General features: G+C 42.6%; 2 protein-coding genes across 5 annotated transcripts in view; one reads left to right on the forward strand and one right to left on the reverse strand.

Annotated features, from left to right (window-relative positions):
• The window catches only part of trpv1 (transient receptor potential cation channel, subfamily V, member 1), a 28,077-nt gene extending 11,536 nt beyond the window's left edge, over window positions 1-16,541 (forward strand). For both annotated transcript variants that reach the window (XM_049592400.1, XM_049592399.1), the window contains exons 5-16: window positions 1,262-1,399; window positions 3,020-3,318; window positions 4,869-5,045; window positions 5,126-5,281; window positions 5,371-5,466; window positions 5,560-5,630; window positions 8,582-8,747; window positions 8,831-8,897; window positions 10,283-10,620; window positions 10,702-10,823; window positions 13,062-13,183; window positions 13,290-16,541. In XM_049592400.1, the coding sequence (XP_049448357.1) occupies window positions 1,262-1,399; window positions 3,020-3,318; window positions 4,869-5,045; window positions 5,126-5,281; window positions 5,371-5,466; window positions 5,560-5,630; window positions 8,582-8,747; window positions 8,831-8,897; window positions 10,283-10,620; window positions 10,702-10,823; window positions 13,062-13,183; window positions 13,290-13,387 (1,850 nt within the window). In that variant the 3' untranslated portion in view covers window positions 13,388-16,541. The remainder of the gene's footprint in view (window positions 1-1,261; window positions 1,400-3,019; window positions 3,319-4,868; window positions 5,046-5,125; window positions 5,282-5,370; window positions 5,467-5,559; window positions 5,631-8,581; window positions 8,748-8,830; window positions 8,898-10,282; window positions 10,621-10,701; window positions 10,824-13,061; window positions 13,184-13,289) is intronic.
• Window positions 16,542-17,257: 716 nt separating this feature from the next.
• The window catches only part of fam222ba (family with sequence similarity 222 member Ba), a 50,657-nt gene continuing 41,855 nt past the window's right edge, over window positions 17,258-26,059 (reverse strand). For all 3 annotated transcript variants that reach the window (XM_049592401.1, XM_049592402.1, XM_049592403.1), the window contains exon 3: window positions 17,258-21,882. In XM_049592401.1, coding sequence (XP_049448358.1) covers window positions 20,168-21,882 — 1,715 coding nt within the window. In that variant the 3' untranslated portion in view covers window positions 17,258-20,167. The remainder of the gene's footprint in view (window positions 21,883-26,059) is intronic.

The raw sequence follows: 26,059 nt of genomic DNA on the forward strand, positions 1-26,059 counted from the left end.
GAGTAACTTTTTGGATAAATTGTACTTTTCAGAGTAGTTTTAATGCAAAATACTTTTTACTTTTACTTGAGTTATATTGTTTTAAAGCAACAATACTCTTACTTAAGTACAATATTTGGCTACTCTACCCACCTCTGAGTACATAATTACACACACATATATAAATATGTATATATATATATTTTTTTTTTTTTTCTTACATATACTGCACACACACACACACACACACACACACACACACACACACACACACACACACACATATATATATGTGTGTGTGTGTGTGTGCAGTATATGTAAGGAAAAAAAAAATATATATATAATAATAATACATTTTATTTGAAAGCGCCTTTCAGGACACCCAAGGTCACTGTACAGAAAATATAAAAACCAAGATAAAAATACAAGATAAAAAGACAACAAACAATAAAAGGGAGGGGGGACCGTGTGAAGCAGTTTAGAGAGAGTAAGCAAGTCTGAACAGATGAGTTTTGAGTTTAGATTTGAAGATGGGCAGGGTGGCAGAGTTACGAAGGTCAGGTGGCAGTGAGTTCCAGAGTTGGGGAGCAGAGCGGCTGAAAGCTCTGCTCCCCATAGAGCTAAGGCGGGCAGCGGGTACAGTGAGATGGAGGGAGGAGGAAGATCTGAGGGCACGGGATGGGGTGACAACGTGCAGGAGGTCAGAGAGGTAAGGAGGGGCGAGGTTATGGATAGACTTGTAGGTGTACAGAAGGATATATATTATATATTATATTTATATTATATATTTATATATATATATTATATATAGGATATATATTTTCTTACATATACTGCACACACACACACACACACACACACACATATATATATATATATATATATATATATATATATGTGTGTGTGTGCAGTATATGTAAGAATATATTTGTTATATTTGTTTCTTGTGCTTTGATTTATGTTATGTTTGTAAAGATTTAATTTATTTTTGTTTTAGTTAAAGGGGTATCGTTTAAAATACATGAATTTGCAGATTATTATTTTTGATTGATTGATTGATTATGTTCATGTTCTTATTTTACAAATAAATCAGACGTTACTCAACAGTTACTCAGTACTTGAGTAGTTTTTTCACCAAATACTTTTTTACTTTTACTCAAGTAATTATTTGGATGACTACTTTTTACTTTTACTTGAGTAATATTGTTCTAAAGTATCAGTACTCTTACTTGAGTACAATATTTGGCTACTCTACCCACCTCTGCTGTGTTGTGACTGACAGGCCAGACCGCTCTCCATATCGCCATTGAGAGGAGGAGTATTTCCTACGTGAAGCTGCTGGTCAGTAAAGGAGCAGACGTCCACGCCAAAGCCTGTGGAACATTCTTCCAGCCACACGATGGCCCCAGCTTCTACTTTGGTGAGTGCATGCTGCTGCAGGGAGGAGCGCCCACACAAAGATCATCTACTGTTAGTTGCTAAACTTTTTGTGTGACACTGATCTTAAAGCAACACATTTTTAGTATTTCTTACTTAAATCTAAAATTGCATTTCATTATTTTCCTTTCAAATTATTACATTTTACTTTGTGTTAATTTAAGACAAAATAAGGGACAGTACAGCGCTGCTTGTGACATTTACAGGATTGGAGCAGAGGTGAGAGATTTTCAAAACAACACTGCCACCAACTGTTGATATGTAATACTGCATCTGTACACAGGCGTTGTCATACAGTACAGGGACCCGTTCCAAGATCAGGGCTCCCACACATTTTCATGGACAGAATTTCCAAACTTTTTCATGACTTTCTGAGGATATAAGGATTATAAGGACTGATTTTTTCCTTGCCCCACTTGCTCGGCATTATTGCAAACATATCAGATTCAAACTCTCTAAAGAGACAAACCCAGGGAGAAAATGAGAAAACATACGTGATGGTAAACAAAACGTTGTCACAAGTTGACACATTAAAGTTACATTAAGTTGACAGTTAGGTTACGTTACATGGAAAGACAAAGAAGAAAATATATTTTATTAATCCCAGAGGGGAAATTAAATTTTTTCACTCTGTTGTCATGCACACACAGGCCCGAAATACACACACATGCACAAACAGGACCTATACATGCATTAAATGGAGAGATGTCAGAGTAAGGTTGGCTGCCAATGGACAGGCACCCTGAGTGGTTTGGTGCTTTGCTCAAGCGCACCTAGTGTCCAGGAGGCACCTCTCCAGCTACCAGTCCATGCTCCATGTTTGGTCCGGACGGGAACTTGAGCTTGCAACCCTCTGGTTCCCAAACCAAGTCCCTATGGACTGAGCTACTGCCGCCCCATAGAAGGTTATCTATAGAAGATTATTGTAACAATATCATTATATAAAACAAAATTCCATGACTTTTTTTCAAAACTGTCAATGAATTTGACTAATTCCATGACTTTTCCAGGCCTGGAAAATGTTTTCCATGACCGTGGGAACCCTGCAAGATGCAAAGTCTCTGAGTTACACTGAAAAATTTGCCAATTAAAAGTTTGATGAGAATTCACGAAAGGATTGTACAGCCTCCCCAAGGAAGAGGAAAAAACTGTAATTCTCCAAACACTCCATATAAAGGGAATTTAAAAAAAAAAAAAATATTGCAAGCATGGCCATTCTCAGCTTCCGTACAGCCTGTCTCTCCACCCTTATACATATAAACTGCATTATTATTGTACAGTAATGTTGTACAGCACATACAATACCTCCACACACATACAAAGTAGAATAACAATAATAATGTTTAGCATAAAATGAGTTTAGAAACAAATAAAATCTGTACATCAGTCTGCACACTGTACATAAAACATCCAAGTGAAGTAACAATGAGCAGAACACATTTTTGAATTGGAGTGTCTGGCGTCAGTCTCAAAGCTCGGCTGTGAAAAGGTCATGTTTGTAGTTTTATGGATTGGATGTAGACATTTCAGACGGAGATGCATTTGAATCAGTTAGACAGAAAGAAAATCAAATGGAGTCTCTCTCTCTTTGTGTCGTCCTCAGGTGAGCTGCCTCTGTCTCTGGCAGCCTGCACCAACCAACCCGACGTGGTGGACTTCCTCATGGAGAACGGGTACCAGTCAGCGGACGCCAAGCTGACAGACTCTCAGGGAAACACGGTGCTGCACGCCCTGGTGGTGGTGGCTGACAACTCTACGCACAACACCGAGTTCATTACCAACATGTATGACCGCATCCTCAAGACCACTGCCCGCCTGCACCCCAAGCTGAAGCTGGAGGACATCGAGAACCACAAGGGGCTGACACCTCTCAAGATGGCTGCTAAGACTGGAAAGATCGGGGTAAAGAGACACAGCAGAGTAGATTTGTGCTGAGGCCCAGGGCCAACAATGTACTATGGCCCATTTGTCTGACAGCCCATTATCCTATAACCCAGGTAGTCCGAATAATGTCCCATTGGACCGATAGCCAGTTGCAATGCTCATAAAATCTCCCTACAGTTAGATAGATCCATGGCCTGCAATCAGCGACATGGAATTATGGAGCAAGTCTTCTAAACTAAATGACAAAATTAGTCGCTTTGATCTAATGCTTCTATCAACATTTGTCTGTGCCTCCCAAAATCAAACCTGTTGTATGATGTGACTTGGTGCTGGTTAAGGTTTAGGCACAGAAACAGCTGGGTTAGGTTTCAGGAAAGGGTTAAAAAATGCACTTGGCAAAAGGGTATGGAGTCTTCCAAACCCACCAGACTCCATGTAAATAAACAGTAATTTTATCATCATCAAACACACGTCATTCAGAGTCGACAGAAACAAAATAAAACTCGCAAAAGACATCTTGGTTTGTCTTTCAACTGTTCCAACAATCACCAACTCTGATTTGGTTGAAATAAACCCTTAATTTACCCAGGGAGATGTGATAATATGCTGACTGACTATGCTGACGCTTAAATTACTGTGGTTTTAAATGGAGTCTGGTGGGTTTGGCGATAATGATTTTGGGGCTGTTTTGGTTAAACAAAAAGAATCTTACTCTTTCACAAAAGGTCTGTCTCAGTAGGGATCGTTTCCATAATGCTGTCAGACACTTAAAATAACAATCTGAGCCTGTCAGTGACAAAAACAAGCACTTTTGGTGGGAACATGCCATGAGTGGTTACACTGCAACCTGTTCTGCTCAATATTGGACCAATTTTAAAAACTGTTGCTCCCATTAGTCACTTAGACACAAAAACATGCAATAATAGGTATGCTCACATAATCCTGTTTGAGCTATAACAGATAGAGTACTGTATTGTATGCCATTTCTTAACATTTTATTCATTTTATGTGAAGAAAGCTTAATCAAAGTGGGTTTTTTTAAGTTAAAATTATTGTTCAAGGTAATACAGACAGAGACTCTTACAAAAAGTTCTCAAAACTATCAGGAAATTAACCTTTGATGCAAAATTTACAGGAAATAATCTGCTAAAAATTAATCCCAATCGCTTGTTATGCATAAACTTCCTGCAGTTATTGCGTTCACTGTTTGAGTTAATCGTAGAGTTTATCAGTTGCTCTTTGCTGTTGTTGTTATTCATTGAATATAATATGAAATATCTATTAAATATGTCACGTAGCCAGGGGTCGTCAGTTTACTCAATGATAGGAAAGGGGTCCCTTAAGAAAGACAGGTTGGGAATCACTGCCCTGAGTCATGATGTTAGTCCTCTAACCTACTCATGGCATACAAATGACCTCCCGGGACTCCACCTTCTCTAACAACCCGAAAAGTTATCTTTTGGGGAGTGCTGTGAGCCCCTGGATTGCTGTCTTCAGTCTTGCTAGCTATGGACACATTTTCAGTGTTGATGTGACTGAACATTCTCTGACTTTTCATTTGTCTGCAGCTTTTTTCACACATCCTGCAACGGGAATTCCAAGAGAGTAACACCAAACATTTGTCCCGTAAATTCACCGAGTGGGTTTACGGGCCCGTCCACAGCTCCCTGTATGACCTGGCCTCCGTGGACTCATATGAGGATAAGTCCGTGATGGAGATTCTGGTGTACGGCAGTGACATCCCTGTGAGTCCCAGCGTTACGAGCCCGGTCAGTCAGAACAGCTGCTGTTGTTACTCTGCACTCAAACATGTGTCTCCTCTCAGAACCGCCACAAGATGCTGCAGACAGAGCCTCTGGGCCAGCTGCTGGAGGAGAAGTGGAGGACGTTTGCAGGCCGAATGTTTTTCCTCAACTTCTTGGTCTACATCCTGTACCTGACCATCTTCACTCTTGTAGCCTACAATAGGAAATTTGGAAAGGTGAGCTCAGCTGCTACAAACTGTGTGACTGATGTGTGTAACCATCTCAGAAAGGCTGGTGTTGGTTATGTTTCTTCTCTGCCCCACAGCCGCCATTTCCTGTCGAAAACAGCTTAATGGGTTACCTGGATCTTTCAGGCCAGCTAGTGATGGTGCTGGCAAACTGCTATTTCTTTCTCGTAGGGGTATGTATGTGCCTGGGTGTTGTTGAATTAAAATTCAATGGCTCGTATCATCACCTTGTCATTCCAGTAATGTGATTTATCAAAAAACAATAGGTCGCAGAGATGAAGAGGAAACGGCCAAAGCTGCAGACGTTGCTGATTGATGGATATTATGAGATACTTTTGTAAGTAGTAGCACTTATCTCCCAGACGTGGTCAAAATTAAAAGTTTTCATGTGATCTGAATTTATATTCAGTGTTTTTCACCAGAACACACTGTCCTTGTGCTGAATGCAACATTTGCAAAGCAGATTTTCTTAAAACGTTTGATTGTGCGTGTATACATTTACGTTTGCTAGCTAGCAGTCTTTTTCTTCACTGTCGTTGACATCTTGCTACGCATGCAGCCTAGGTGCCAGAAGAAAATGTTGGCATAGTCCGTTTCTGATAGGTTACATTTGTACGTATCATATCAACATTTCGAAAGTCACACATTCTGATTACAAGCACTGTGCATGAGATGACTTTGACATAGGGAGGTGGAGGGGATGGTGGATGGTGTTACACCTAATTGAGACAGCTGCCAAGCTGCAGACAACTGTTCAAGACCAACAAACAACAAAACCATTTCTTCTCTGGTGGAGAGAGCAAGTAAAAACATGAGGCAGCTTTTATGGCCTGGACGGCCCAGGTGAGATCAATAGAGGCAGCAAACCTCCCATGTCAAACAACTGCCTGATGAGGTTGGCTGGAACATCCTCAAAGACAATGGGAGGTCTGTCACACTAAGCATAAAGCAGAAATGAAGTGGCACAGTGGCATCTCTGCTTTATGCTTTGCATAAGATGGAGTAACTGCTTTACATTGTAAACAGTAGATCATGGCTCGGGAAAGAGACGCTTATTATAATCATAGATATGGCAATTTGATTTAATTTGCACTTATTTCCCTGTAGGGATGAGTAACATAAAAAAACAACAACACAGTATTAATTGGCCCCAGGGCTACATGATTAAAGACCATATGGTTTTTGAAGGCTCGCTTCACAGCAAGAGGGTTGCCGGTTCGATCCTGGGCGTGGGAGCCCTTCTGTGCGGAGTTTGCATGTTCTCCCCGTGTCAGCGTGGGTTCTCTCCGGGCACTCCGGCTTCCTCCCACAGTCCAAAGACATGCAGATTGGGGACTAGGTTAATTGGTAACTCTAAATTGTTCGTAGGTGTGAATGTGAGCGTGAATGGTTGTTTGTCTCTATGTGTCAGCCCTGCGATAGTCTGGCGACCTGTCTAGGGTGTACCCTGCCTCTCGCCCGATGTCAGCTGGGATAGGCTCCAGCCCCCCCCCGCGACCCTCAAGAGGATGAAGCGGTTAGAAGATGAATGAATGAATGAATGGTTTTTGAAGGTGAAATACTTTATTTTATCCTTTTAAAGGGCCAGTGTGTAATATTTGGAATGGTTTATTGTCAATCTGAATCTGAATCTGAATATTCTACCCATTAATATGTTTATACAAGTGTATAATCGCTATAAAATAAAATTCGTTTGGTTTTCGTAGCCTTATAGTTATGCTTTTATATATATATATAGCAAGGGCCTTGGTTTAGAGAGTGTTAGTAGTTCGTCGATAGAGAGTAGTGAAAAGTTTTTTTAGTTATAAAGTTTGCGAATGGACCACACTTACCACGCAACAGGAGAGAATGAACCTGAACCGTCATCTGCGAGGAAAAGAAGACGCAACTTCACTCCTTGTGATGCACTCTCTGCGGCGCTTTTCCTCCTGGTGATATATCTCCCCAACAATGCTAGCAGTAGCACCGAATCCCATTCTGTGCATTCAGCCTCTCTTCTCGCCCGCTCAGTATCTAAGTTCCTCATCTGTATGCTCCGGCTCAAACAGGTATGGCTCTGGGTCTGTGTCCGCTAGAAGAAACTCTTCAAAATCGCGTTCAAAGTCATCCATTGCAGCTACTATAGTCCAGAAATATCGCTAGGCTAAATAAACAGCTGAGCTCTGTTTACAGGCTACGCTGTCAGTCAGTGTGCGGGCTGGAGATTGAGCAGAGAGGGGAGGGGGGTCCCCACTCAGGATGGTAAACGAGTATGTATGTAAAGTTATGAAGTGTGTCTGTCACGCTAGAAGAGTCAGAGTTTGGGACGGAGCCTTTTACCCCCTGGAGTGTTACCGGAGTTTTTGGAGTGCTCAAATAAACTGGCGTTTTTCCCGAACGCTCCTCTGGTCTCCTGCTCGTGAGGGATTCATTACAATATCGTAACATGGCTTAGATTTCTAAATAAACATACAACTCGTCACTAGATAGACCTACTCCTGAAAAACTCGTGCGCAAGGCTTTTTATCCCTACGAGGCCACCGTCATTTACCCGACGGGAGGGGTGAGCGAGTGAGCCCTGCAATCTAGAATTTGACCACTGATGTCGCTGTTTTCAACCCATTTTACACACTGGCCCTTTAAAGCATAAATTGGTGCCTTTGCCAGAGACCAAATTCATAGCCAGAATGCACCAAATTGCACCATTTAAAAAAAAGAAAGTGAAGTGACCAATTCGTGCAGCGATAGTCAATCAGCATTGAGATCCTCTGTAGACATATGACGCTGATGAAGTACCAGCAGAAGTTCACTCACTGATTCATCAACTCATCAAAAACACAAAACATTCTAGCGTTCAAAATCGCACGAGTAACACAACACAAAAATCTGCATCGCGTTTGATGTGAACACACCTTTACACTGCCCCTCTGGGGTTCCACCTGGGTGTTATCAGAAATGTGCTCTGTTGACCCATGACCACACCTGACAGTGATGTAATGGTGCACTGACACACGCTGGAGTACACGTCCACCAGCAGAGGTCAGCAAAGCAAGATTTTCATGGGGCAGCATATTCAAAAACACAAAATGATCACCAAATAACTGGGATTTACTGAACAGCACAGACTGATGACATGTAACGGCTTCAGATGATCAGGGGATGGATTGTTTTTTAAAAATGTGTCAGTTTGTTTTTGTACTTGCACACATACGATATAGTAAAATATCAAACCTCGTGTTTTACAGCATTGTCATAATTTGAAATCAAAAAGCTGTGCAGAATCTCAGTCGTCTTCTCTGCTCTTGATAGTTTATTGCAGGGCGCCCTCTTCCTGGTCACAGCCGGGCTGTATCTGTTCAGGCGGCAGGAGTACATTGGCTTCCTGGTGCTGTGTCTCGCTCTCAGCTGGGTCAACACACTCTACTTCTCCAGGGGCAGCAGACACATGGGCATCTACAGCATCATGATACAGAAGGTAGTCCACACAGGCTGCACCGCAGTGAACATCCCAGTGAACGATCCATGCTGAAGCCTTTTGTCCTGTTTCTTTCTTTGCAGATGATCCTCAGTGATATCCTGCGCTTTATTGTTGTCTACCTCGTCTTCCTCTTTGGATTCGCAGCAGGTATACCCTCCCAAAATGCTCTGACACTAAAATATAACTCAGAGGGTAATATTATCAAGATTTTCACTTGATAATTTACTCACTTTGCTTTAATGATTTGAAATTTAGCAGATCTATTCCTCTCCTAAACAAATGAAGGATATATTGAGATATAAACTTGTCATAAAAGCGGCCATGAACAGGATCTCGCACACATCGTTGGTACTGGCGGGACGTCGGTTTTTCCGTAAATGTCGGATACCATGCCCATTAGGTAGATGGTATTTCCTGCCTGGAGTGCATATTTTGTACCACTTTCTGTGTCCTCTATGTGGCGTCAGAGAACACACACTAATTACATGTCATGTTGCTGTATATCATGTGTAGACCACACCATGTAAATTTAATGTAAATTAGTGATCTTTGTCACATCTGGCTGACTTCCTGTTGTCTGTAGGTGGTGATATGAGTCAGGATGGGCCTGTAGATGTCTTCAGGCTTAGACTTTTATCCAGCATGTGAAATCTGGGGCAGATTGAATTGTGTGCAGTCAATAGCTTCCTGTGTCGTGTAAAGACATTGAAATTCGTTGTGTTGCCATAGTACCGCTTTTCCATCAAAGCACAAACGCTTTCCAGTTTGGCATCATATAGGTCTTGAGATACTGCTGCCCAGATCTGAGATGGATCTATTGAATCCTCTGGGAGGAGTTTTGTAAAGTTCCATTCCACCTGTCCGTTCCCTTAAAATGGCGTGTTCTCACATGACCTGTGACATCGCCGTTCAAGCTATCAACTGTTCTTTTGCAGTTTAGGGTCTTGTTAGTTGGAGGTTCATAACACCCAAATCTGAAATGAATCCGATCTCAAAGTAGTTTTGAAAAGGTTGTATACAATGAAAACACACAAAATTCAAAATGGCCGACTTCGGGGTGGGCGTAGCTAAAGTAACCCAATTAGAAATATGTCTGAAATGATGAGAGGAATGTACTTACCAAAGTAAGTGAACATCAGGGTAGCTTAACCCATCCACGCATTGGGGGGCGCTATTTAGCCCACAAAACATGCATGCATCCAATCGCTGTATATTCTTGTGCTGTTCACGGGGCTTGATGTGTGCTGGAAATAATTTTGAGTATCCCAGGGGAGTCAAAAATGCGTTCAAAGGCTAAAAGCAATCAGAGGGCTACAGAGATCATGTGTGACACACAAACCCTATTGCACCCTCAAATGAAAATAATTTTTAGTTTGAACAAGCATGCAAAGTTTTGTGAGTGTCTGTGCATCCTAAAGTCCTCAAACACTAATGCTTGTAAAATGAAGATTAATGCACCAGAAATCCAAGATGGCTGACTTCCTCTTGGCAAAACATTTCCCTAAAATTTCTCTTCCCTTGTCCTGTCACAGCATTGATCACTCTGATTATAAAGCCTCCAAAAAACATGACTGCTGTGACTCAGCCGCCACAAAAGGGGCGTCTCTTTGGTCCCGTTGGGTCTGACGAGGAGTGTGTAAAACCCACCTTTGAAAACTTCGCCTTCACCCTGCTGGAGCTCTTCAAGTTCACCATCGGCATGGGCGACGTGGAATTCGTCCAGGAAGGCGAGAACAAGGTGGTTTTCTACATGCTCCTCATTGGCTACATCGTTCTTACGTACATCCTGCTGCTCAACATGCTCATCGCCGTCATGAACCGCACGGTGGAGAGGACCACCAGCGAGAGCGCCAGCATCTGGAAGCTGCAGGTGAGGCATGCTCTGTGGTCGAGGGGAGTGTCTATCCAAGGCAGCTGCGGGTTGTTTATGAAGTGCTGTGACTGTTTTCAGAGGGCCATCACGATCCTGGACATGGAGAGGAGGCTGTCTTGCTGTCTGAGGGAGAGGTATCGCTGTGGGGTGGAGAAGAACCTCGGCACTGCTCTTGGAGACGACCGTCGCTGGTGTTTCAGGTTTGCTTCTTTCAGTTCAGCAACAAAACAATCAGTTAATTACATGATACGAAAGGCTCCATCAATAGCTGAGTGTGAACGTCCACTCTGGGTGCTTTTTTGATTTTGTCAAGTCGAGTTTAAAGTCATCAGATTTGTGACTTGAGTTCAAGTCAACAGTCCACACCTCTTTGTCCTCAAATTTCTACCATTAATTAAATTATGACACCTTACCGAGTCAAGCAGACCTTCACACTTGGGGCAAAACTGAGACACCATCCTGCCCCATGTGTGCTGGAAGAGGATCCCTCTAACACCTCTTCAGCAGCTGCCTCAAAGCCTTGGCTGATGGTTGTTACCATTGGTGCTATGCCCAGCTGCTCAAAGCAGTTACGGAAGCCATTTAGTCCAGTAAACAGCAGCCCAGGAAAAGAGGAAGGACCTCTTTTCTAACCACAGACAAGATGATACCAACTGTCCACAGCCCCAGACTGGCAGCTGAGAGTGGATCCTGGAAAACAACTCAAGCTCCCTGATCATATTGCGCACACAAGACTCCACCCAGACTCGATCATCTCAGATTCCACCAAGCAGGTGATCATGAGGGAGCTGTCTGTGCTCTGGGAGGAAACTCAGATGAAAGTCTGCACCTTGTTTATTGTCCACAGAACGAGGCTGCACGCCGACATTTTCAGAACAAAATAAAACAGGCTGCAGTGAGAGTCTCTCTCCATGGAATGTTTGAAAATAGCAGGTTTGTGTATTTAGTCCTCCTAAGGCAAGCTCGGGGGTTTAGTGTTGCTGGAGTCAACAGGAACGGCGCTGCATGACCCTTGTTTTTTCCTCCGAGTGAGGATTAGAATATATGCCGTTCACATGATTTAGGCGAAATTAATATATATAAACACTTGAAGATCCACTCAATACTAAAAGTGTATGTCATATAAAAACTAAAGTAATTGTCATATCGAAAGTTGTCATATGGAATATTTAAGGTGTGCTGATGGATTCACGTCTTCACCTCATGCACTGAGTAACATTACAAGATAAGTTCCACCTTAAAAGTTGCCGGCAGTCGGCCCAGTGAATTAATTAAATTTTTTCTGACTACAGCTGCTGTGAGAGGCAGCAAAACATCCTTTAATTTTACAGTTACAGTGATGTTACAGTTCACTAATAAAACTTTCCATGGCATAAACAGTGGTTACATGAGCCTCAAAACCAGCCACAACTCAGCCCTGAGCAGAGTGACCGTCCTCTGTTGACCAATCAACAGACTGCAGTGTTTACAGCTCCACCTTTTAGTACCAGATCTGTGTGCTAGGTACCCCAACAGAGGGGGGACCAAAAATGGATACAGAACGGTTCCATTGGTACCATCCACAACTTTTCACAGTGGAAACAAAAAACACATACAGAACTGAACTGTACCGTACTACTTAGCGGAAACGGGGCTTTAGACTCAAATTTGATTACTTGTAAGCAGGCTACTTTGGGAGAATTTGAGTATTTTGACAACTTTTGTGGTGGTTATATTACACAACTAAAACATGCACGTGGTTGGTGTTTTGATGGCAATATAAGTAGACTCTTAATATTATAAATTTGACTACTTTTAGACCAATAAATAAAAATATTAGCTAGAACGTTGGCTGACTCATACTCATACATAGTACTTCTAAAATCCTCCTCCCCTCACATGCAATCTGCCATGTGCACTGCACCTGACAGGTACTTAAAGGCAACAGGATACATGCTCAGTGCCCAGGACTCCCTAACAGATTAATCCAGGGCTGGAGAAAAGAGCATGTTTCCTATGATTAAGATGGTTGAATAATTTCCCAGTTACTAGTTACAAGGAACAAGGAGAGGCATATTTTGTGATTGGCTATAATATTCATGCATGCATGTCCACAATGTGAATCTCAGAGGGTTTGTATAGGTGACTTTAGGAAGGATGCTTTGACAGGTGTAATACTGAAGTTGTTATCTGACCTGATTTTCAGTACCGAGGAGTAAAAATCTCTTCCACCCAAACTCATCTGAGCAGTGACAAAATCAAGGTTTAGCATGTAATAATAATCAGGTATAAACAAAGGAGTTTGGGCTTGAAGATTTAACAAAAGATGCAGCTGTGTGAGCAGCATCGATTGATGCACGGCACAGGGTGCTCTTCACTAATTTGCGCTTTCTCTGACAGCTGATTGATGCATCACACAGCAGACAGTAATTGGAGCATGTGTCCTCTTGTCGTCTCAGAGTGGAGGAAGTCAACTGGAACAAATGGAACAGCAACCTGGGCAAAATCGATGAGGATCCCGGGTGCTGGGATCGAGACCACCAGCCTACCTCACACAGACTATCGAACAGACTAAACAGAGGTGCAGAAATGTGAACGCAGCCTCAGAAGTTTTTATTGCTTTTCAAGCATCTCTCTGTGACAGGAAGGTAATCCACGTCTAGTAACATTCCCTCCTTTATCCACAGGGAGGAGCTGGAGAGACTTTTCCTTGGAAGGCAGTCTGTGGCGGCGGCAGACGCAGCAGTCCACAGAGATGACTCCTCTGAGCAGCACGCATGTCTAAAGAGACAACAGAGAGTTTCCACTGTGGCTGCTCAGCCTGACTGACCTGAGCATCGAGGCATTCAAACCTAAAGACAGTATTCAGTTTCAGTTCCCTCAGAAATGTAACTGTGTGTGAACTGCCTCTCTGACTGACTGATACTCTCACATCAGGTTGATTTTAAATTCAGCATTTGAGGCAATATTTCACTGAGAGGAGCAGTGAGGAGGACTATATTAGTGATATTTGTTCATCCGACTGATATAATGATGTAAAATAGTAGAATTTAGAATACATTTAAGGGACAGTTCAGCCCAAAAATACATATTTCAACTCTCACCTTTGGTACTTTTTACCAATCTAGATTTTTTTTTGGTGTGAGTTGTTGAGTGTTGGAGATACTGGCCGTAGAGATGTCTGCCTTCTCTCCAATATAATGGAACTAGACAGCACTCGGCTTGTTAAAATTCCGAAAAAAATAAATTAAAAAAAAACGCAACAGCAATGTCTCTTTCCAGAAATCGTGACCCAGTTACTCAAAAATAATCCACAGACTTTTGTTGTGTCTCAAATCAGATACGTATATAATTGATATTTTTATAATGATAATAACAATCATTTACAGTCTCTGTTATGTGGTGGTTGATCTGTTCCTCTGTTCGGAGGGTAAGGAGCTCCTGGACCTCGTTGTTTTCCCACGGTGCAGATTTTTTCAGCTGCTGTTGAGCTTCTTATTTGAGCTAGCTGCTAACTGCTAGCAGCTGCTTTTTAAGTTTCCCACTGTAGCTTGTACACGAAACACGTCATCAAAACGTGCTGTGCAACCCATGGTCTCATCCTGCCGGCTGTCCCTTTTATACAGACGGTTGTTTTGGCGCTGTTATGACCTCCAGTGCCGGCTTAAAGGTGTGACAACTCTGTGCACCCATTCCACACTTTTACCTTTTATAGGGAACGGAGAGGCCGACATAACGGCATGAAATTCCCGTCCAGAAGAGGCAGTGTAAAAGAACCTATTAACTCATTAGAACTGCTGGTGAAACAGCCAACAGTGTGAGCCACGGACATTCATAACGTGTCCTGAAAGCACGTTCATTTTTAATATACTATGTGCTTGTGACAGTGCAAGATACAAACATTAATGGTGTCCTCTGTAATGTTAGCTAGCTCATTGGTGTTAGATGTGCTAGCAGTAGATACACGCTTCCCTCTGCATGGTGATGCGGTTGCTGGTAGTAGTTCTGTAGAAAGAAAATAGTTCCAACATGAAACTTGTCACAACAAGGTCTGTGGATTGTCTTGAGTATCCAGGTCATGGTTTTTGGAAAGAGACATTGCTGCTGAGTTTTTCAAATTTATGTTTTGCTGCTTTGAGCACCACAAGCCGAGTGCCATCTAGTTCCATTATACTGGAGAAAAGGCAGACATCTCTACGACCGATTTCTCCAACACTCGACAGCTTACACCAAACAATATAGACTGATAAATAGCTCTACAGTAAGATGAAGAATATTTGATTTGGGGTTGAACTGTCCCTTTAAAAAATATAATCCAAAGGTTTCTACACATGCTGTTTCTGCCACCACCTGAACAGGATGCACATCCTCTCTGCAAAAAGGCCAAAACCTGCCGGCACCTCTGACATCGCTCAGAATCCTTCATGGAGTAATACTGATTACGAAGGTGCTGATCCCGCCCTCCTGCTGTGTGCCCTTTATACGAGTCCCATTTTCATCACAGCCAGACAAGCTAAATCTACTGCAGCCAGATAGTCCTGTGGATTTCACAGCTTGCTTTGTCTACTCTACTTCCTGTTTCCATTTGGCAGAGGCAGGCTCTGATAAATGGCATGAAAGCACAGCAATTGGTGCAACAATCGCTGCCTTCAGCACGAGCTGTCTCAGTTACAAATTATATATGGTTATGGCGGGCCTTTTTAAACCGCTCAGCAACGTCTGAGGCTGATTATGTAAGAATCTGTGAATAGTACGTTACTTGAACTGTCAGACATGATGACAGTAGTTAAGTTGCTGTATCCAGTGTTGCCAGATCAGACTGACAAGTTTCCAGCCCAATCACGACTTCAATCCAATTCAGTGAAAACCAGCCTAAATCATAACTGGGTCAGAAACCAATGTAAAACAATTACATACACAATGTTATGTCAAATGTGTCAATGTTACACAAAGATAAAATGTCTGATAATTAATAGGGCTGGGACGATTTGCTTATCACTTGCCAATTTATATATGTATTGTCATTTTCAAGTACTGCAACACATTCTTTGCAATTTTTGTTTAGTTTTTTAACACTAGACCACGGGGAAAAGTTGAATCGTACAGTTTCAAGAGACGGTATATCATGAGACATATTCCAAAAGTGGTGCAGACTTCCCTCTGTGTCACTGGTAATGAGAAAATACAGTGAGTGCTGGACAGAGCAGTGAGTGACAACAACCCCACCCACATTTAAGAGTACTGTTTGCAGTGGAAACCTTAGGGTCTAGGTACCATGTCTGAAGGATCATTTATCCAAAGGTACCATACTGAAAGTGTTTGGTGAAAACGGGGCTTTTGCCTCACTCTCTGCTACTAGGAGAACATTTGCAGAGATAAAAGCAGGCGGAAGCTCCAGGGATGGACTCAGTAACAGCTGTAGCAGCTTAAGTTCAGTCAACCCTAGCACCAGGGTTCACATTAGGCTGGGTCTAATCTGTGTAACAGCAGCAACAGAAAGTTTCATGATCTGGCGTGGAGTTTGAGCTGGGCTGGCTGAATTTGAGTTGCTATTTGAGAAGCTGAAGGTCAGTGTCCTCCGACCATCCACATTATCACTTCTGCGTTTGAAAATATTGAAAATTACTGAATTATATTATATTGAATTGAGGAATTATACCCCCCAAAATGCATCTCTGGTGTCGTGCTGCAACCACATTAAAGTCAAATACTGCCATGAAGTGAGAACCCCATCCCCATCCCCCCTAAAATCCAACCTATTTAAAAACGGCAGTCCCTCCTCTGCATGTAAGCGGGGAAACTGTACTGTGCCTCTGAAAACTGAAAATTATTTTGAGAAGACACAATGCATGTGAAGAGTGTAAATTGACATGCCATCCCTTAGCATCTTAAACTGATGCTGGAGGGGTACCTGAAGCGTCACTGTTTGGCATGTAGAGCCACTGACAAAGTGTCGATATTTGACGAGTTGGGGGTCAAAAGTGGTTTGACTGGGAGGAAACCAGCCTAATACGGCAACAGTAGAAAAGTTCACGTGTTGGCAGTGTCAGTTAACGTTGCAGATAATCCAAACTGCAGTTCAGACTCGTTTCAAAGCATAAATTAGAACTTTATTTTATTATTACAATATTACAAAAAGAGTAGCACAACTCTCACGCTCTTGCCTCTTATCTGTCGTACAGAATGACACAAAGAAAGGCTCGTGGACCTTCTTCCATTTCACAGCAATAGTACAAGAAACAAAGAAGAAAATAAAATTTAAATAACAAGCAAATCAAGTATTATAAATAGTCACAACTGCAAACTGAAGCTTTGAAACTTGGGGAAAAAATGTTACAGCTCAGTAACTACACATTGCTAAAATATAGTATAATTACAAAATATTACTCCGTTTTCTTGCTTTCCATGATAAAGAATCTCTAAGGAATTGCTCTGTCTATTCAACAAAACTTCAATAAAACAAAAAGACAAGAAAAAAAAAAGAAACCAAAAATTGCTGTTTCTGTGTTTCCTCACCGTTTCTTTCTCCTTATTATTTGGGGTTTTCATTAAAACCATGCTCATTTTCAAGGGAAGTCCAAGGACCGAACACTTAAGGCTTTTTAAGGGCTGTTAGGGAATTAGGTGAACAAAACATGGGCGTCATTGTGTTTATACACACACACACACACACACACACACACTCTCCCTTTTTCCTCACACACACACACACACACACACACACACCCTAACTCTACCCACATCAGCAGGCAACATTCACACACAATCGTTAAACTTTAAAGTTACAGTAGTCTAGTAGGTAAGCCAGTGTACAATAAAATAAACAATGCATTTGCTGTTTCACTTTAAACTTAAAAGTCAGTTTTGTTTACCTCCACGTGATCTTGCAAGTGATCAATTTGGTCTTTTTTCAAGCAGACTTCACATCAGAATCAGTAGCAACTACACACAACTTAATTCACTTAAGTTCCTGCTGTCAGGATCAAAACTCTGGTGAGGCTCGTAGTTTGACTCTACGCGACATTAGATTATTTCTTCTGCTCCAGAGTTTCGTCCTCGTAACTAACCTTCTTCAATAACTGCAAAACAAATAATCTCAACATTCAAGTAATACATTTGTCATGGTTACAAAAACAAATCTGAAAAGGAAACAAACATTAAATGGCACATCTTCATAACAGTGTGTCCTTGTTTACATGACTTTGGCCATTTTTAGGTTAATCTTTCATGACTTTATCTGCACTAAACATTTCACAATCTTGTAGCAAAACCTTCCTGGCACTGACACAAAAGTTATTTTTTTTAATCACCTGAATTCATTGCAGCATTTTCCGCAGGACAGAGCATCACCTTTTCAACAAACCTGCTCCCTGCTGGATCTTGACTATGTACAAACAACCTGATTACATGCTTCCTTAAAAAAGTATGTTCGGTGTTTTTCAACATGGACCCTTTTCCCCCGTGTTTTGTTTCTAAGTGAGTAATGGAGGCGACAGTTTTTAAAATTGGCCTGGTATGGAGCGAGAGCGCTGCAGCTGCTTAACAGGCTGCAATGTGACCGCTTGGGGCATGTTCACGTCAACTTAAGTCCAATAAAAGTTTTTGTTTTTGTTTTTGCCACTGACAGGCTCAGGTTATTATCCTGCATTTATGTGGTGTCGAAATAATCTAAAGAAATAGTTCTCTCCTGGGAAAATTCACATGAACACCTCCTCAGAACAACAACTTGCAAAGTAAGCCTTGCTGAGTTGATGTCATATTATGCAGAAACATGGCAGTCAACATTAAGTGTTAGTTTGATGTTAAGAAACTTTTTATTTATTTGTGTACTGCAGATTAATTTTTGTTCACATTATAATTTGTAACATGGTAGCCTATTAGGTTGTAACTTTGTAGTTGTCTACATACATTGACCTAGAGGTTATTTATTACCATCAGTCAGGTAAAGCAATATATTAGTAGGTTTAGGCGATGTACTGGTGCAGCAACAAGTCTGGATAAAGCAACATGAATCTTCACTGGGACGTTTAACAATCTGAGCAATGAAATTCAACATATCTGTTGTGTTTCTTCCCCATTATGACTTAAACGTCATGAACAGGCCGAAGTTGGAAGAACTACTTCCCAACTCAGGAAATGGGACCATTTGAGGAGCACATGAATACAGCAATATTCTAAGTGTCTGACAACACTATGGAAAGGATCCCTACTGAGACAGATCTTAAAGAGAAAGATCCTTTTAGTTAAACCAGTAACTGCCCCGAAATTGCCATTGTCAAACCCACCAGACTCCATTTAAATAAACACTGAATTTATTGTTGTAAAACTCACCTTATTCAAAGTTGACAGAACCAAAATAAAACTTACAAAAGCTGTCTTGGTTCGTCTTTTCGCCGTTCCAACAATCACCAGGTCTAGATTGGTTGAAATAAACCCTTAATTCACCTTGTTAGATATGAAAATACACTGACTCTATACATGCTTAAATTACTGTTTTTTTAAATGGAGTCTGGTGGGTTTGGTGATGATGATTTCGGGGCTGTTTTGGGTTAATCAAAAACCTCTATCTTTGCAGGGATCCTTTCCATAATGTTGTTAGACACTTAAAATAATAACCTGAGCCTGTCAGTGGCAAAAACAAGCACTTTTAGTGGATGTGCACTGATGGTGCGAACACCCCAAGTGGTTACACTGCAGCCTGTTTTGCGGCTGTCGGCTGCGGCTTTCTTGGTCAATACTGGACCAATTTCAGAAACGACTGTTCTCATTCGTCACTTAGACACAAAAACACAAGAAATCAGGCCCAGACCAAACTTACCCTTTAACTGACAGAGAGGAATCAATCTTGAACAGTCCTATTATACAAATAAATAAGTACATTAAAAAGGATAAAACCAATGTGTACATGTGCATACGGCAAGCTTTTCTAGCTGTACGTTGTAGTCTCCAAAGTCTGGTTCATGTCTGGTTTATTACTCTCTCTTCTGTCCTCAAATGATTGTTTACTCTTGAAGTTACAATGAGATTGGAGCGTTAACACCAAACTAGTCTGAGCCAAAAATTCCTGACATGACCCTGTAAAAAAAAACCATCTGTCAGTAGATGTTGCAGTCTCTCAGTGAGGGATCTATCTGTATTTCTTCTTTCTTACATGCATAAGAAAATGTTATTGGTAGGTCTGAAGTAGTAATAACACAGGATCTGTTAAGATCCAGGCACACAGATAGTACAGTAGAGGAAGGAGGGAATGAAACACACACACACACACACACACACACACACACACACAGAGTACAGATGTGTATACACACGCACATGAAAAAGTTCCCTAAAGTGCCAGGTAAAAGCACTCATCAACAAAAATAAAAGTAGCAATTGATCACTTGCAAGATTTATTAAAAAAAGAACAAAAAAACCCTACTGTTCTTCATTAAATATATTAATTTACCCTCTTTAACATTAGCGGTCATTTGTTTAAGTTATCAATTTAGTTTTATTCATGTGTTTCCTTTCTTAAGACTAAACAAAGGGGTTTTGATAACTGTTGTGGAGACAAGGCCATAGCTTATCTGTACCCTGGGTGCTGGATGAGAGCGGTTCTGCCATCCCCAACCTCTGGACCTCCCCTGCTCAGAGGAGGCCTGTGCATCTTGCCCATCAACCCTAGATTCTGATCGCGGAAGTAGGGCGTCTGGAAGTCCCCACCCAAGTAATCTGCCGTTTGCATCAGATTAGTCTGGGCGGAGGAGGAGGATGAGGTGGAGGAGCTCACTCCTAGCCTGTAATGGGGAGCCCCAGGGGGCCCACAGTCTAGCGTGGTGCACCCCCCTGGGCCCGCACCGTGGAATGGCATGGCTATGTCCTGAGACCCGGAGCTGTCACTGTTGGGTGTGGGGAGGATGCTGCTGTTCCAAATGTGGGACTGGAAGTAGTGACCATTAGTGTAGTGGGCCATGGGGCCGGGCATGCCGTTGTTGACGGGGGGAGAGGGGGTGGGCCTCTCTACGGGAGGTTTGAGTGTGTAAGGCTGACCCACACACACCTCTGCAGGATAGCCCATGCCCTTAAAATGGAAGGCGGGGTCCCTGGAAGGCTGCTTGCAGAGGTTGCTCCCACCGTTCTGAATGTGGGGTACATGAGCCAACTGGTGCTGATTCCAAGAGCGCATCTTCTGCTGCTGTGTGTTATGTTGCAGCTGCTGTTGCTGCTGATTCTGTTGTTGGTGCAGATGCTGCTGCAGGTGGTGCTGCTGCTTGAGATCAGTGTGGTTGGAAGGCAAGTGGTTCATAATAGCCACGCTGTGTGGTGGGTGAGCTCCCACCGGGGCGGTGGCTTTCTCTTGCGGGCCGATGATGCAGTTGGGTGGGGGAAAGCCGGGGGTGGCGGGGTTGCTGTGCATGGACACCCTGGAGCAAGCGCTGATGAGCAGGTTGCGACTGATGGGGCTGGGGTTGGCGATCTGGCCCTCGCACATGGAGGTGGCTCCTGCACCCTGGGCCCGAGCTTGGCAGAACTGGTTGATCTGGTGCACAATGGTGCTCAGGTCAGCTTGGCGGCCCTGGTGCAGCCCAGCGGCCATGGAGAGTGGAATGGTTGAGGTAGAGACGGTAACATTAGGCGGTGCGTCGCCATCTGGCAGCTTCCTGCTCCCCTGCAGGCCAGGTGGTGGCTGCTGCTGAAGGTGCTGCTGCTGAAGCATGATGGCAGGGGGCCCCTGTGGGTGGCCAAGGGCTGGGTGCTGAGACAGAGTCTGGAGTCTGGGTGGGCCCTGAGGGTGCTGGGCCATGGGGGGAGGATGTCTGAGGCTCTGGGTGTGACCCTGCTGCTGAGGAAGGGGCATCTGTAGAGTCTGAGGTGGGTCCTGTGGTTGAAGCGGCAAGCTCTGCTGCAGCCGGGTGAGGTTTGGCAGAGGTGGGTGGTGGTTTAAAGTGCTGGTCGAAGCCACTTGGTACGGTCCGGTGGGGGGGTTCATGATGACTTCAGGGTGCAATCGAGCCCGGCTGCCGTCAAAATCTTTAAGGATGCCTTTGACTGTGGGCACCTTGATGATGGCGAGGAGGCCTGCCTTGGCGCTGGCCTGAGAAGAGGGATAAGGGCTGTAGCGCTGGCCTGACGTATCCAGCCCGTTGACAGTTCGGCGCACGTGGTTTCGCTGGGGGACCTTGACGCTGTTGGGGAAGATCTTGATGGTGAGGGGGTTGTTGGCAACCTTCTTAGCATATGCGTCCAATTCTGCAGGGGTTGGAAACGGAGCGGATCTCATCCTTTGTGTGGTGTCCCCTGAGGTGGAGGACAGGACGGGTCAGAGGTGAGAGAGAGAGAAAGAAGGGGATTGAGGGGACGAGAAAAGAGAGACACAATGAGAGAGACAACTTAATCCAGGGACATCCGACAAAAGAGCATATCAGTTGTAAACCGTCCCGTTCAACTGTTAGCCCATTAAATGGTTGTTATCAGTTCTCATCAGGAAAAGACGTCATGTTAACCGAATATTTTCTGCCAATGACTGAATTATTTTAACAATAATGGACAAATCTGAAGACCATCCACCATTTTGATGGATTGGAACAATAAAAGTGATTTATCGTTACTTAAATTCACACCCCTGTGCAGGTGGTGTCGTGTGCATATCAATTAGCTTTTGTCTAGTCTTGTCTTTCATCTCACATGCATTACCTCATTGTCTAGCTGGCTTTAGCCATTGCATTGGTCAGCTGTATCGCTGCATACCACTGCAAAATGTCAAGGCCGCTGAGTGCAGGGTGTCTACAGGCATCAGATAGTTAAATGTAATGCTTTTTAAGACCTGTTTAAGACACCTTTTAACCAAATTTAGGACAGATTTTTGGACAAATCATGTTTTACTTATTTAAGCATTGCAGGCAAGTAGTATATATGTGGTCTTGTGCAGTGGACTTTTACATTGAAAGGCTTCACTCATTTTCACAAAAAGAAATAAAAAAATGGATGAATGAAATCAGACAAAATATTTGTAGCAGTTAAGACCTCACAAATTCAAATTTAAGACTGTTTAATGACTCAAGGCCTTATTGTTGTGACACTGAATTTAAGACATTTAAGACTTTTTAAGGATCTGTAGACACCCTGTGAGTGTCTTAGCATGATCAGTGCTTCTGTTTACCTTTTTCAGTGCTGCCAGGTGTCCAACAACGACGCTTCGACACTTTTTTAACCTCCAAATTATAAATAGAATATTTGCAGTTTGCATAATCTGGTTAAATATGTGTTGTTTTTTAAAAAATTCATTTCTAGTGCGTAAAGATTTAACCATCACTGAAGCGTATGTCGTGCAAGAGAGCCAATAAAAACAAATTTAAGGGGCAAAGTTATCATATTGAAATTTAAGGTGTGTTGATAGATTCACGTTGTCAACTAATGCACTGAGTAACGTGCAAGTTACATGCATTTATCATTGTTGTAGCCCTAAAGTGATTCTTACATTTCCCAACTGTGTAAATGTGTAGCTTATACACTGAATTAAAAAATGTTTTAACATCTTGTCAACTGTGTCAAATGTGCGTTGTACGTCTACAGCCTGGCACCTTTTCCCAAAATTTGCCAAATCTCAACAGTAACAGCTAGTCTTGAGTGTCCTTAGTGAGGCTAGCTACTGATTCCAAATCCAAAAAAGAAAAAGTCTCAAAGGAAAATAGAGAATTTCATAGTGAGTGGACAGATTTGTTTGCTTTCTCTGCTAATGTGCAAAGTTTAAGTACCAAATAATCATAAACAGCCCACTACAGAGTTGCTACTTTGATGTAAAATGTATTATTGAATGCTCATTTAGAGCTATTAGGAATGTTTAAAGGCTAATTTAGATTAAATAGGCTATTTCGCCGTCACTATAAGGCACAAATATGCATTGCGGCTCTTTTGATAGTGAAGATTGCTGACCCCTGAGTTAGGAGAATAGATTTGCAGTAGTGTGGCCCTTTGCTACCTCATTTACATTTATTGTTTAACGGTGACCTCTAGTGTTCGTAGTAATTATGGCAAGAGCAAAAGAGGAAGTCAGGTGATGTAGTATAAAATACAACAAAGTCTGCATAGGGAGGAGGTCGGGAGAGATGGAGGGGTCAAACAAACACAGGACTTTCACCCAGGAGGCCGGTGTTCTTGTCGTGTGTGAAACAAAAAGACAACACAAATGTTGGTTACGTAAGGTAACCTACGTATGTAACTGGAGTTACGTACTTAATGTACTTATTTCAACCCAAATCAGGATCTTTTCTGAAACCTAACTAAGCAGTTGAGTGCCTAAACCCAACAAAAGTGAAACCTAATGAAAATGTGGCTGTTATATGTTAGATATGCCCCTTTTGGCCTTTTCATGGGTGCAGCCCTGTCTGAAACATTATAATGGGAGTGATACGAACTGATAACGGCCATTTTATGGGCTGATAATATTAGAAATGGGTGTTGAAATCTGAGCAGCTGAGAGGAACCTGCTTTGGACAGCACTCTCATATTCCGTACTCAACTGTTTTTCTCCTAAAACACACAGCTCCCGTCTCATGAGGACAGCGAGAGAAAGATCTCCAATCTCATTCTCAGCTGAGTTATTGTGGCCGACACATTCCCAGTCTAAAATCCAATTTTGTGGTGGCGTCTGTGACTTTGAGGTCAGAAGCTTTTAGTGGCCTTAATTGACGCAGCATCCGGGCAAACAATAAGTATGTATCTGAGGAGGGGGGAGGCGACGGCGGCCATGCGGCTCGCTACTGAATCACAAACTAAACAAAGAGTGAGCCAGGCAGTGGTGATCCCCCGTGGCTGCTTTGGGGAGAAGGAGAGAAAGAGATCGACGCAGAGAGCAGAGCTCCATGACGGCAGACAAGTAATCAGACACAGCAGCAGCAGCAGCAGCGGCGTCTCTGATCTGCGGGAACACCTCGCAGGCCTCAGCTCACAGACATTTGTTACACCTGCTTAGCACTGTGGCTAAATTTAACAATGCCGAGGTGACAAAGTGAACATGATTATGTGTTTGTGCATGTGTGAGTTTCATTCATGAGCCTGTTTAAAAATGTGCGACAGGATCTTGCAGGTGACAGGTAATGTGTAGATAATGGGCATGATTGCGAGTTTCATTTTAAGGCAGTTCTACAATAAAAAAAATCAGTCATAATCGTTTTCCTGTGTCTCATTGTCCCCATCACCTCAGTCCCGCCAGTCTGACCTACTTACACCGCAGCTTTCAGACTGATGGACACGAGTCAAGCTGATTTGTGAGAGGGAATCTGACTGAGCTACATTTAATTTAGTCCTTCATTGTCTTTTAGGAGTTTTGGTAAAATAGATGTCATCATTGCAGCATTACTTCTCTGTGTTGTTGAGTGAGCAGTAATTTGAAATGTCTGAATTGCTGGCAGAGTTCTGTGGTTTCATGCAGCCGTGGCCGTTATGCTCACTCTCACAGCAGGCAGACCGGGCTTGAGGGATGAGGCACAGAGCTGAACTGCGAGCTCCGACACGGCGGCACCAAGAGTTGTGCCAACTGGCTAATTAATTCCCGCTTTATTTGTGAACAGGAAACAATGGGCAGCAATGTGCGGGGCCGGTATGGGGCGGCACACAGGGGGGCTGCTGTGACCGAGTGTTCAGCCTGCTGATGGCAGCCTCATTAATGCAGGGGTCTGGGCCAAGGAGCTGGAGCTCGACACCCGCCATCACTGAGGCCTAATGTCTGTCGCTGAATAAATGCCAGGGTAAGCAAACACAGATAAATTAACACTAGCTCACAGACATGCTGTGGATGGACTTCACCTGTCAAACACATGTTATGATTAATGACCTTGTTGGAAATGATGATTCATATTGAGACAGAAAAACAGACTAAATAACAGGTTACATTTAGTATACATACCATTTTAAAAAGGACCTATTATGTTTTATTTATTTTCTGTCGCACTTATCTAATGTTACAGTGTCGGATGATGGTGAAATAATGATGTAAATGTATCTAAAAGTGAGGAACACCCTCAGGCTTCAGACCGTTTTGAATACTCGTTTTCAACGAGACAACTGAAGTTAGATCATTATGGATTACTTTATGGTCATCTGCTCCAGGGACACTACTGCAAGTATTTACGTTACATACAGTGCTACATGTAGCTACATGCTAGCATCAGGGAAACATGTAATCTGGGTTGCCCATGTTGTTAATTTCTCCCTGATTTTAGCGTCGATGCTAGCATTGCACTGGTTCTCTTGTTAAAAAAGCCTATGGGATTTTTCCATTGGATTTTGGATTATTGCCGAAAATAAGCTCTGTCGCAAACAAAAGTTTATGACACGTTTTGTTCAGCAAGAAAAAATTCACAAATGACCACTTTCATGATTTTTTGAGCCTGACAAATGGGAGAAATTACAGTCAAATATTTTCTGTGTTTATTGAGCTAAAAAACAAGAAAGTACTGTTCCATTATGTAAAAAC

Source organism: Epinephelus fuscoguttatus, linkage group LG12, assembly GCF_011397635.1.
Source record: "Epinephelus fuscoguttatus linkage group LG12, E.fuscoguttatus.final_Chr_v1".
Classification (NCBI taxonomy): domain Eukaryota; kingdom Metazoa; phylum Chordata; class Actinopteri; order Perciformes; family Serranidae; genus Epinephelus; species Epinephelus fuscoguttatus.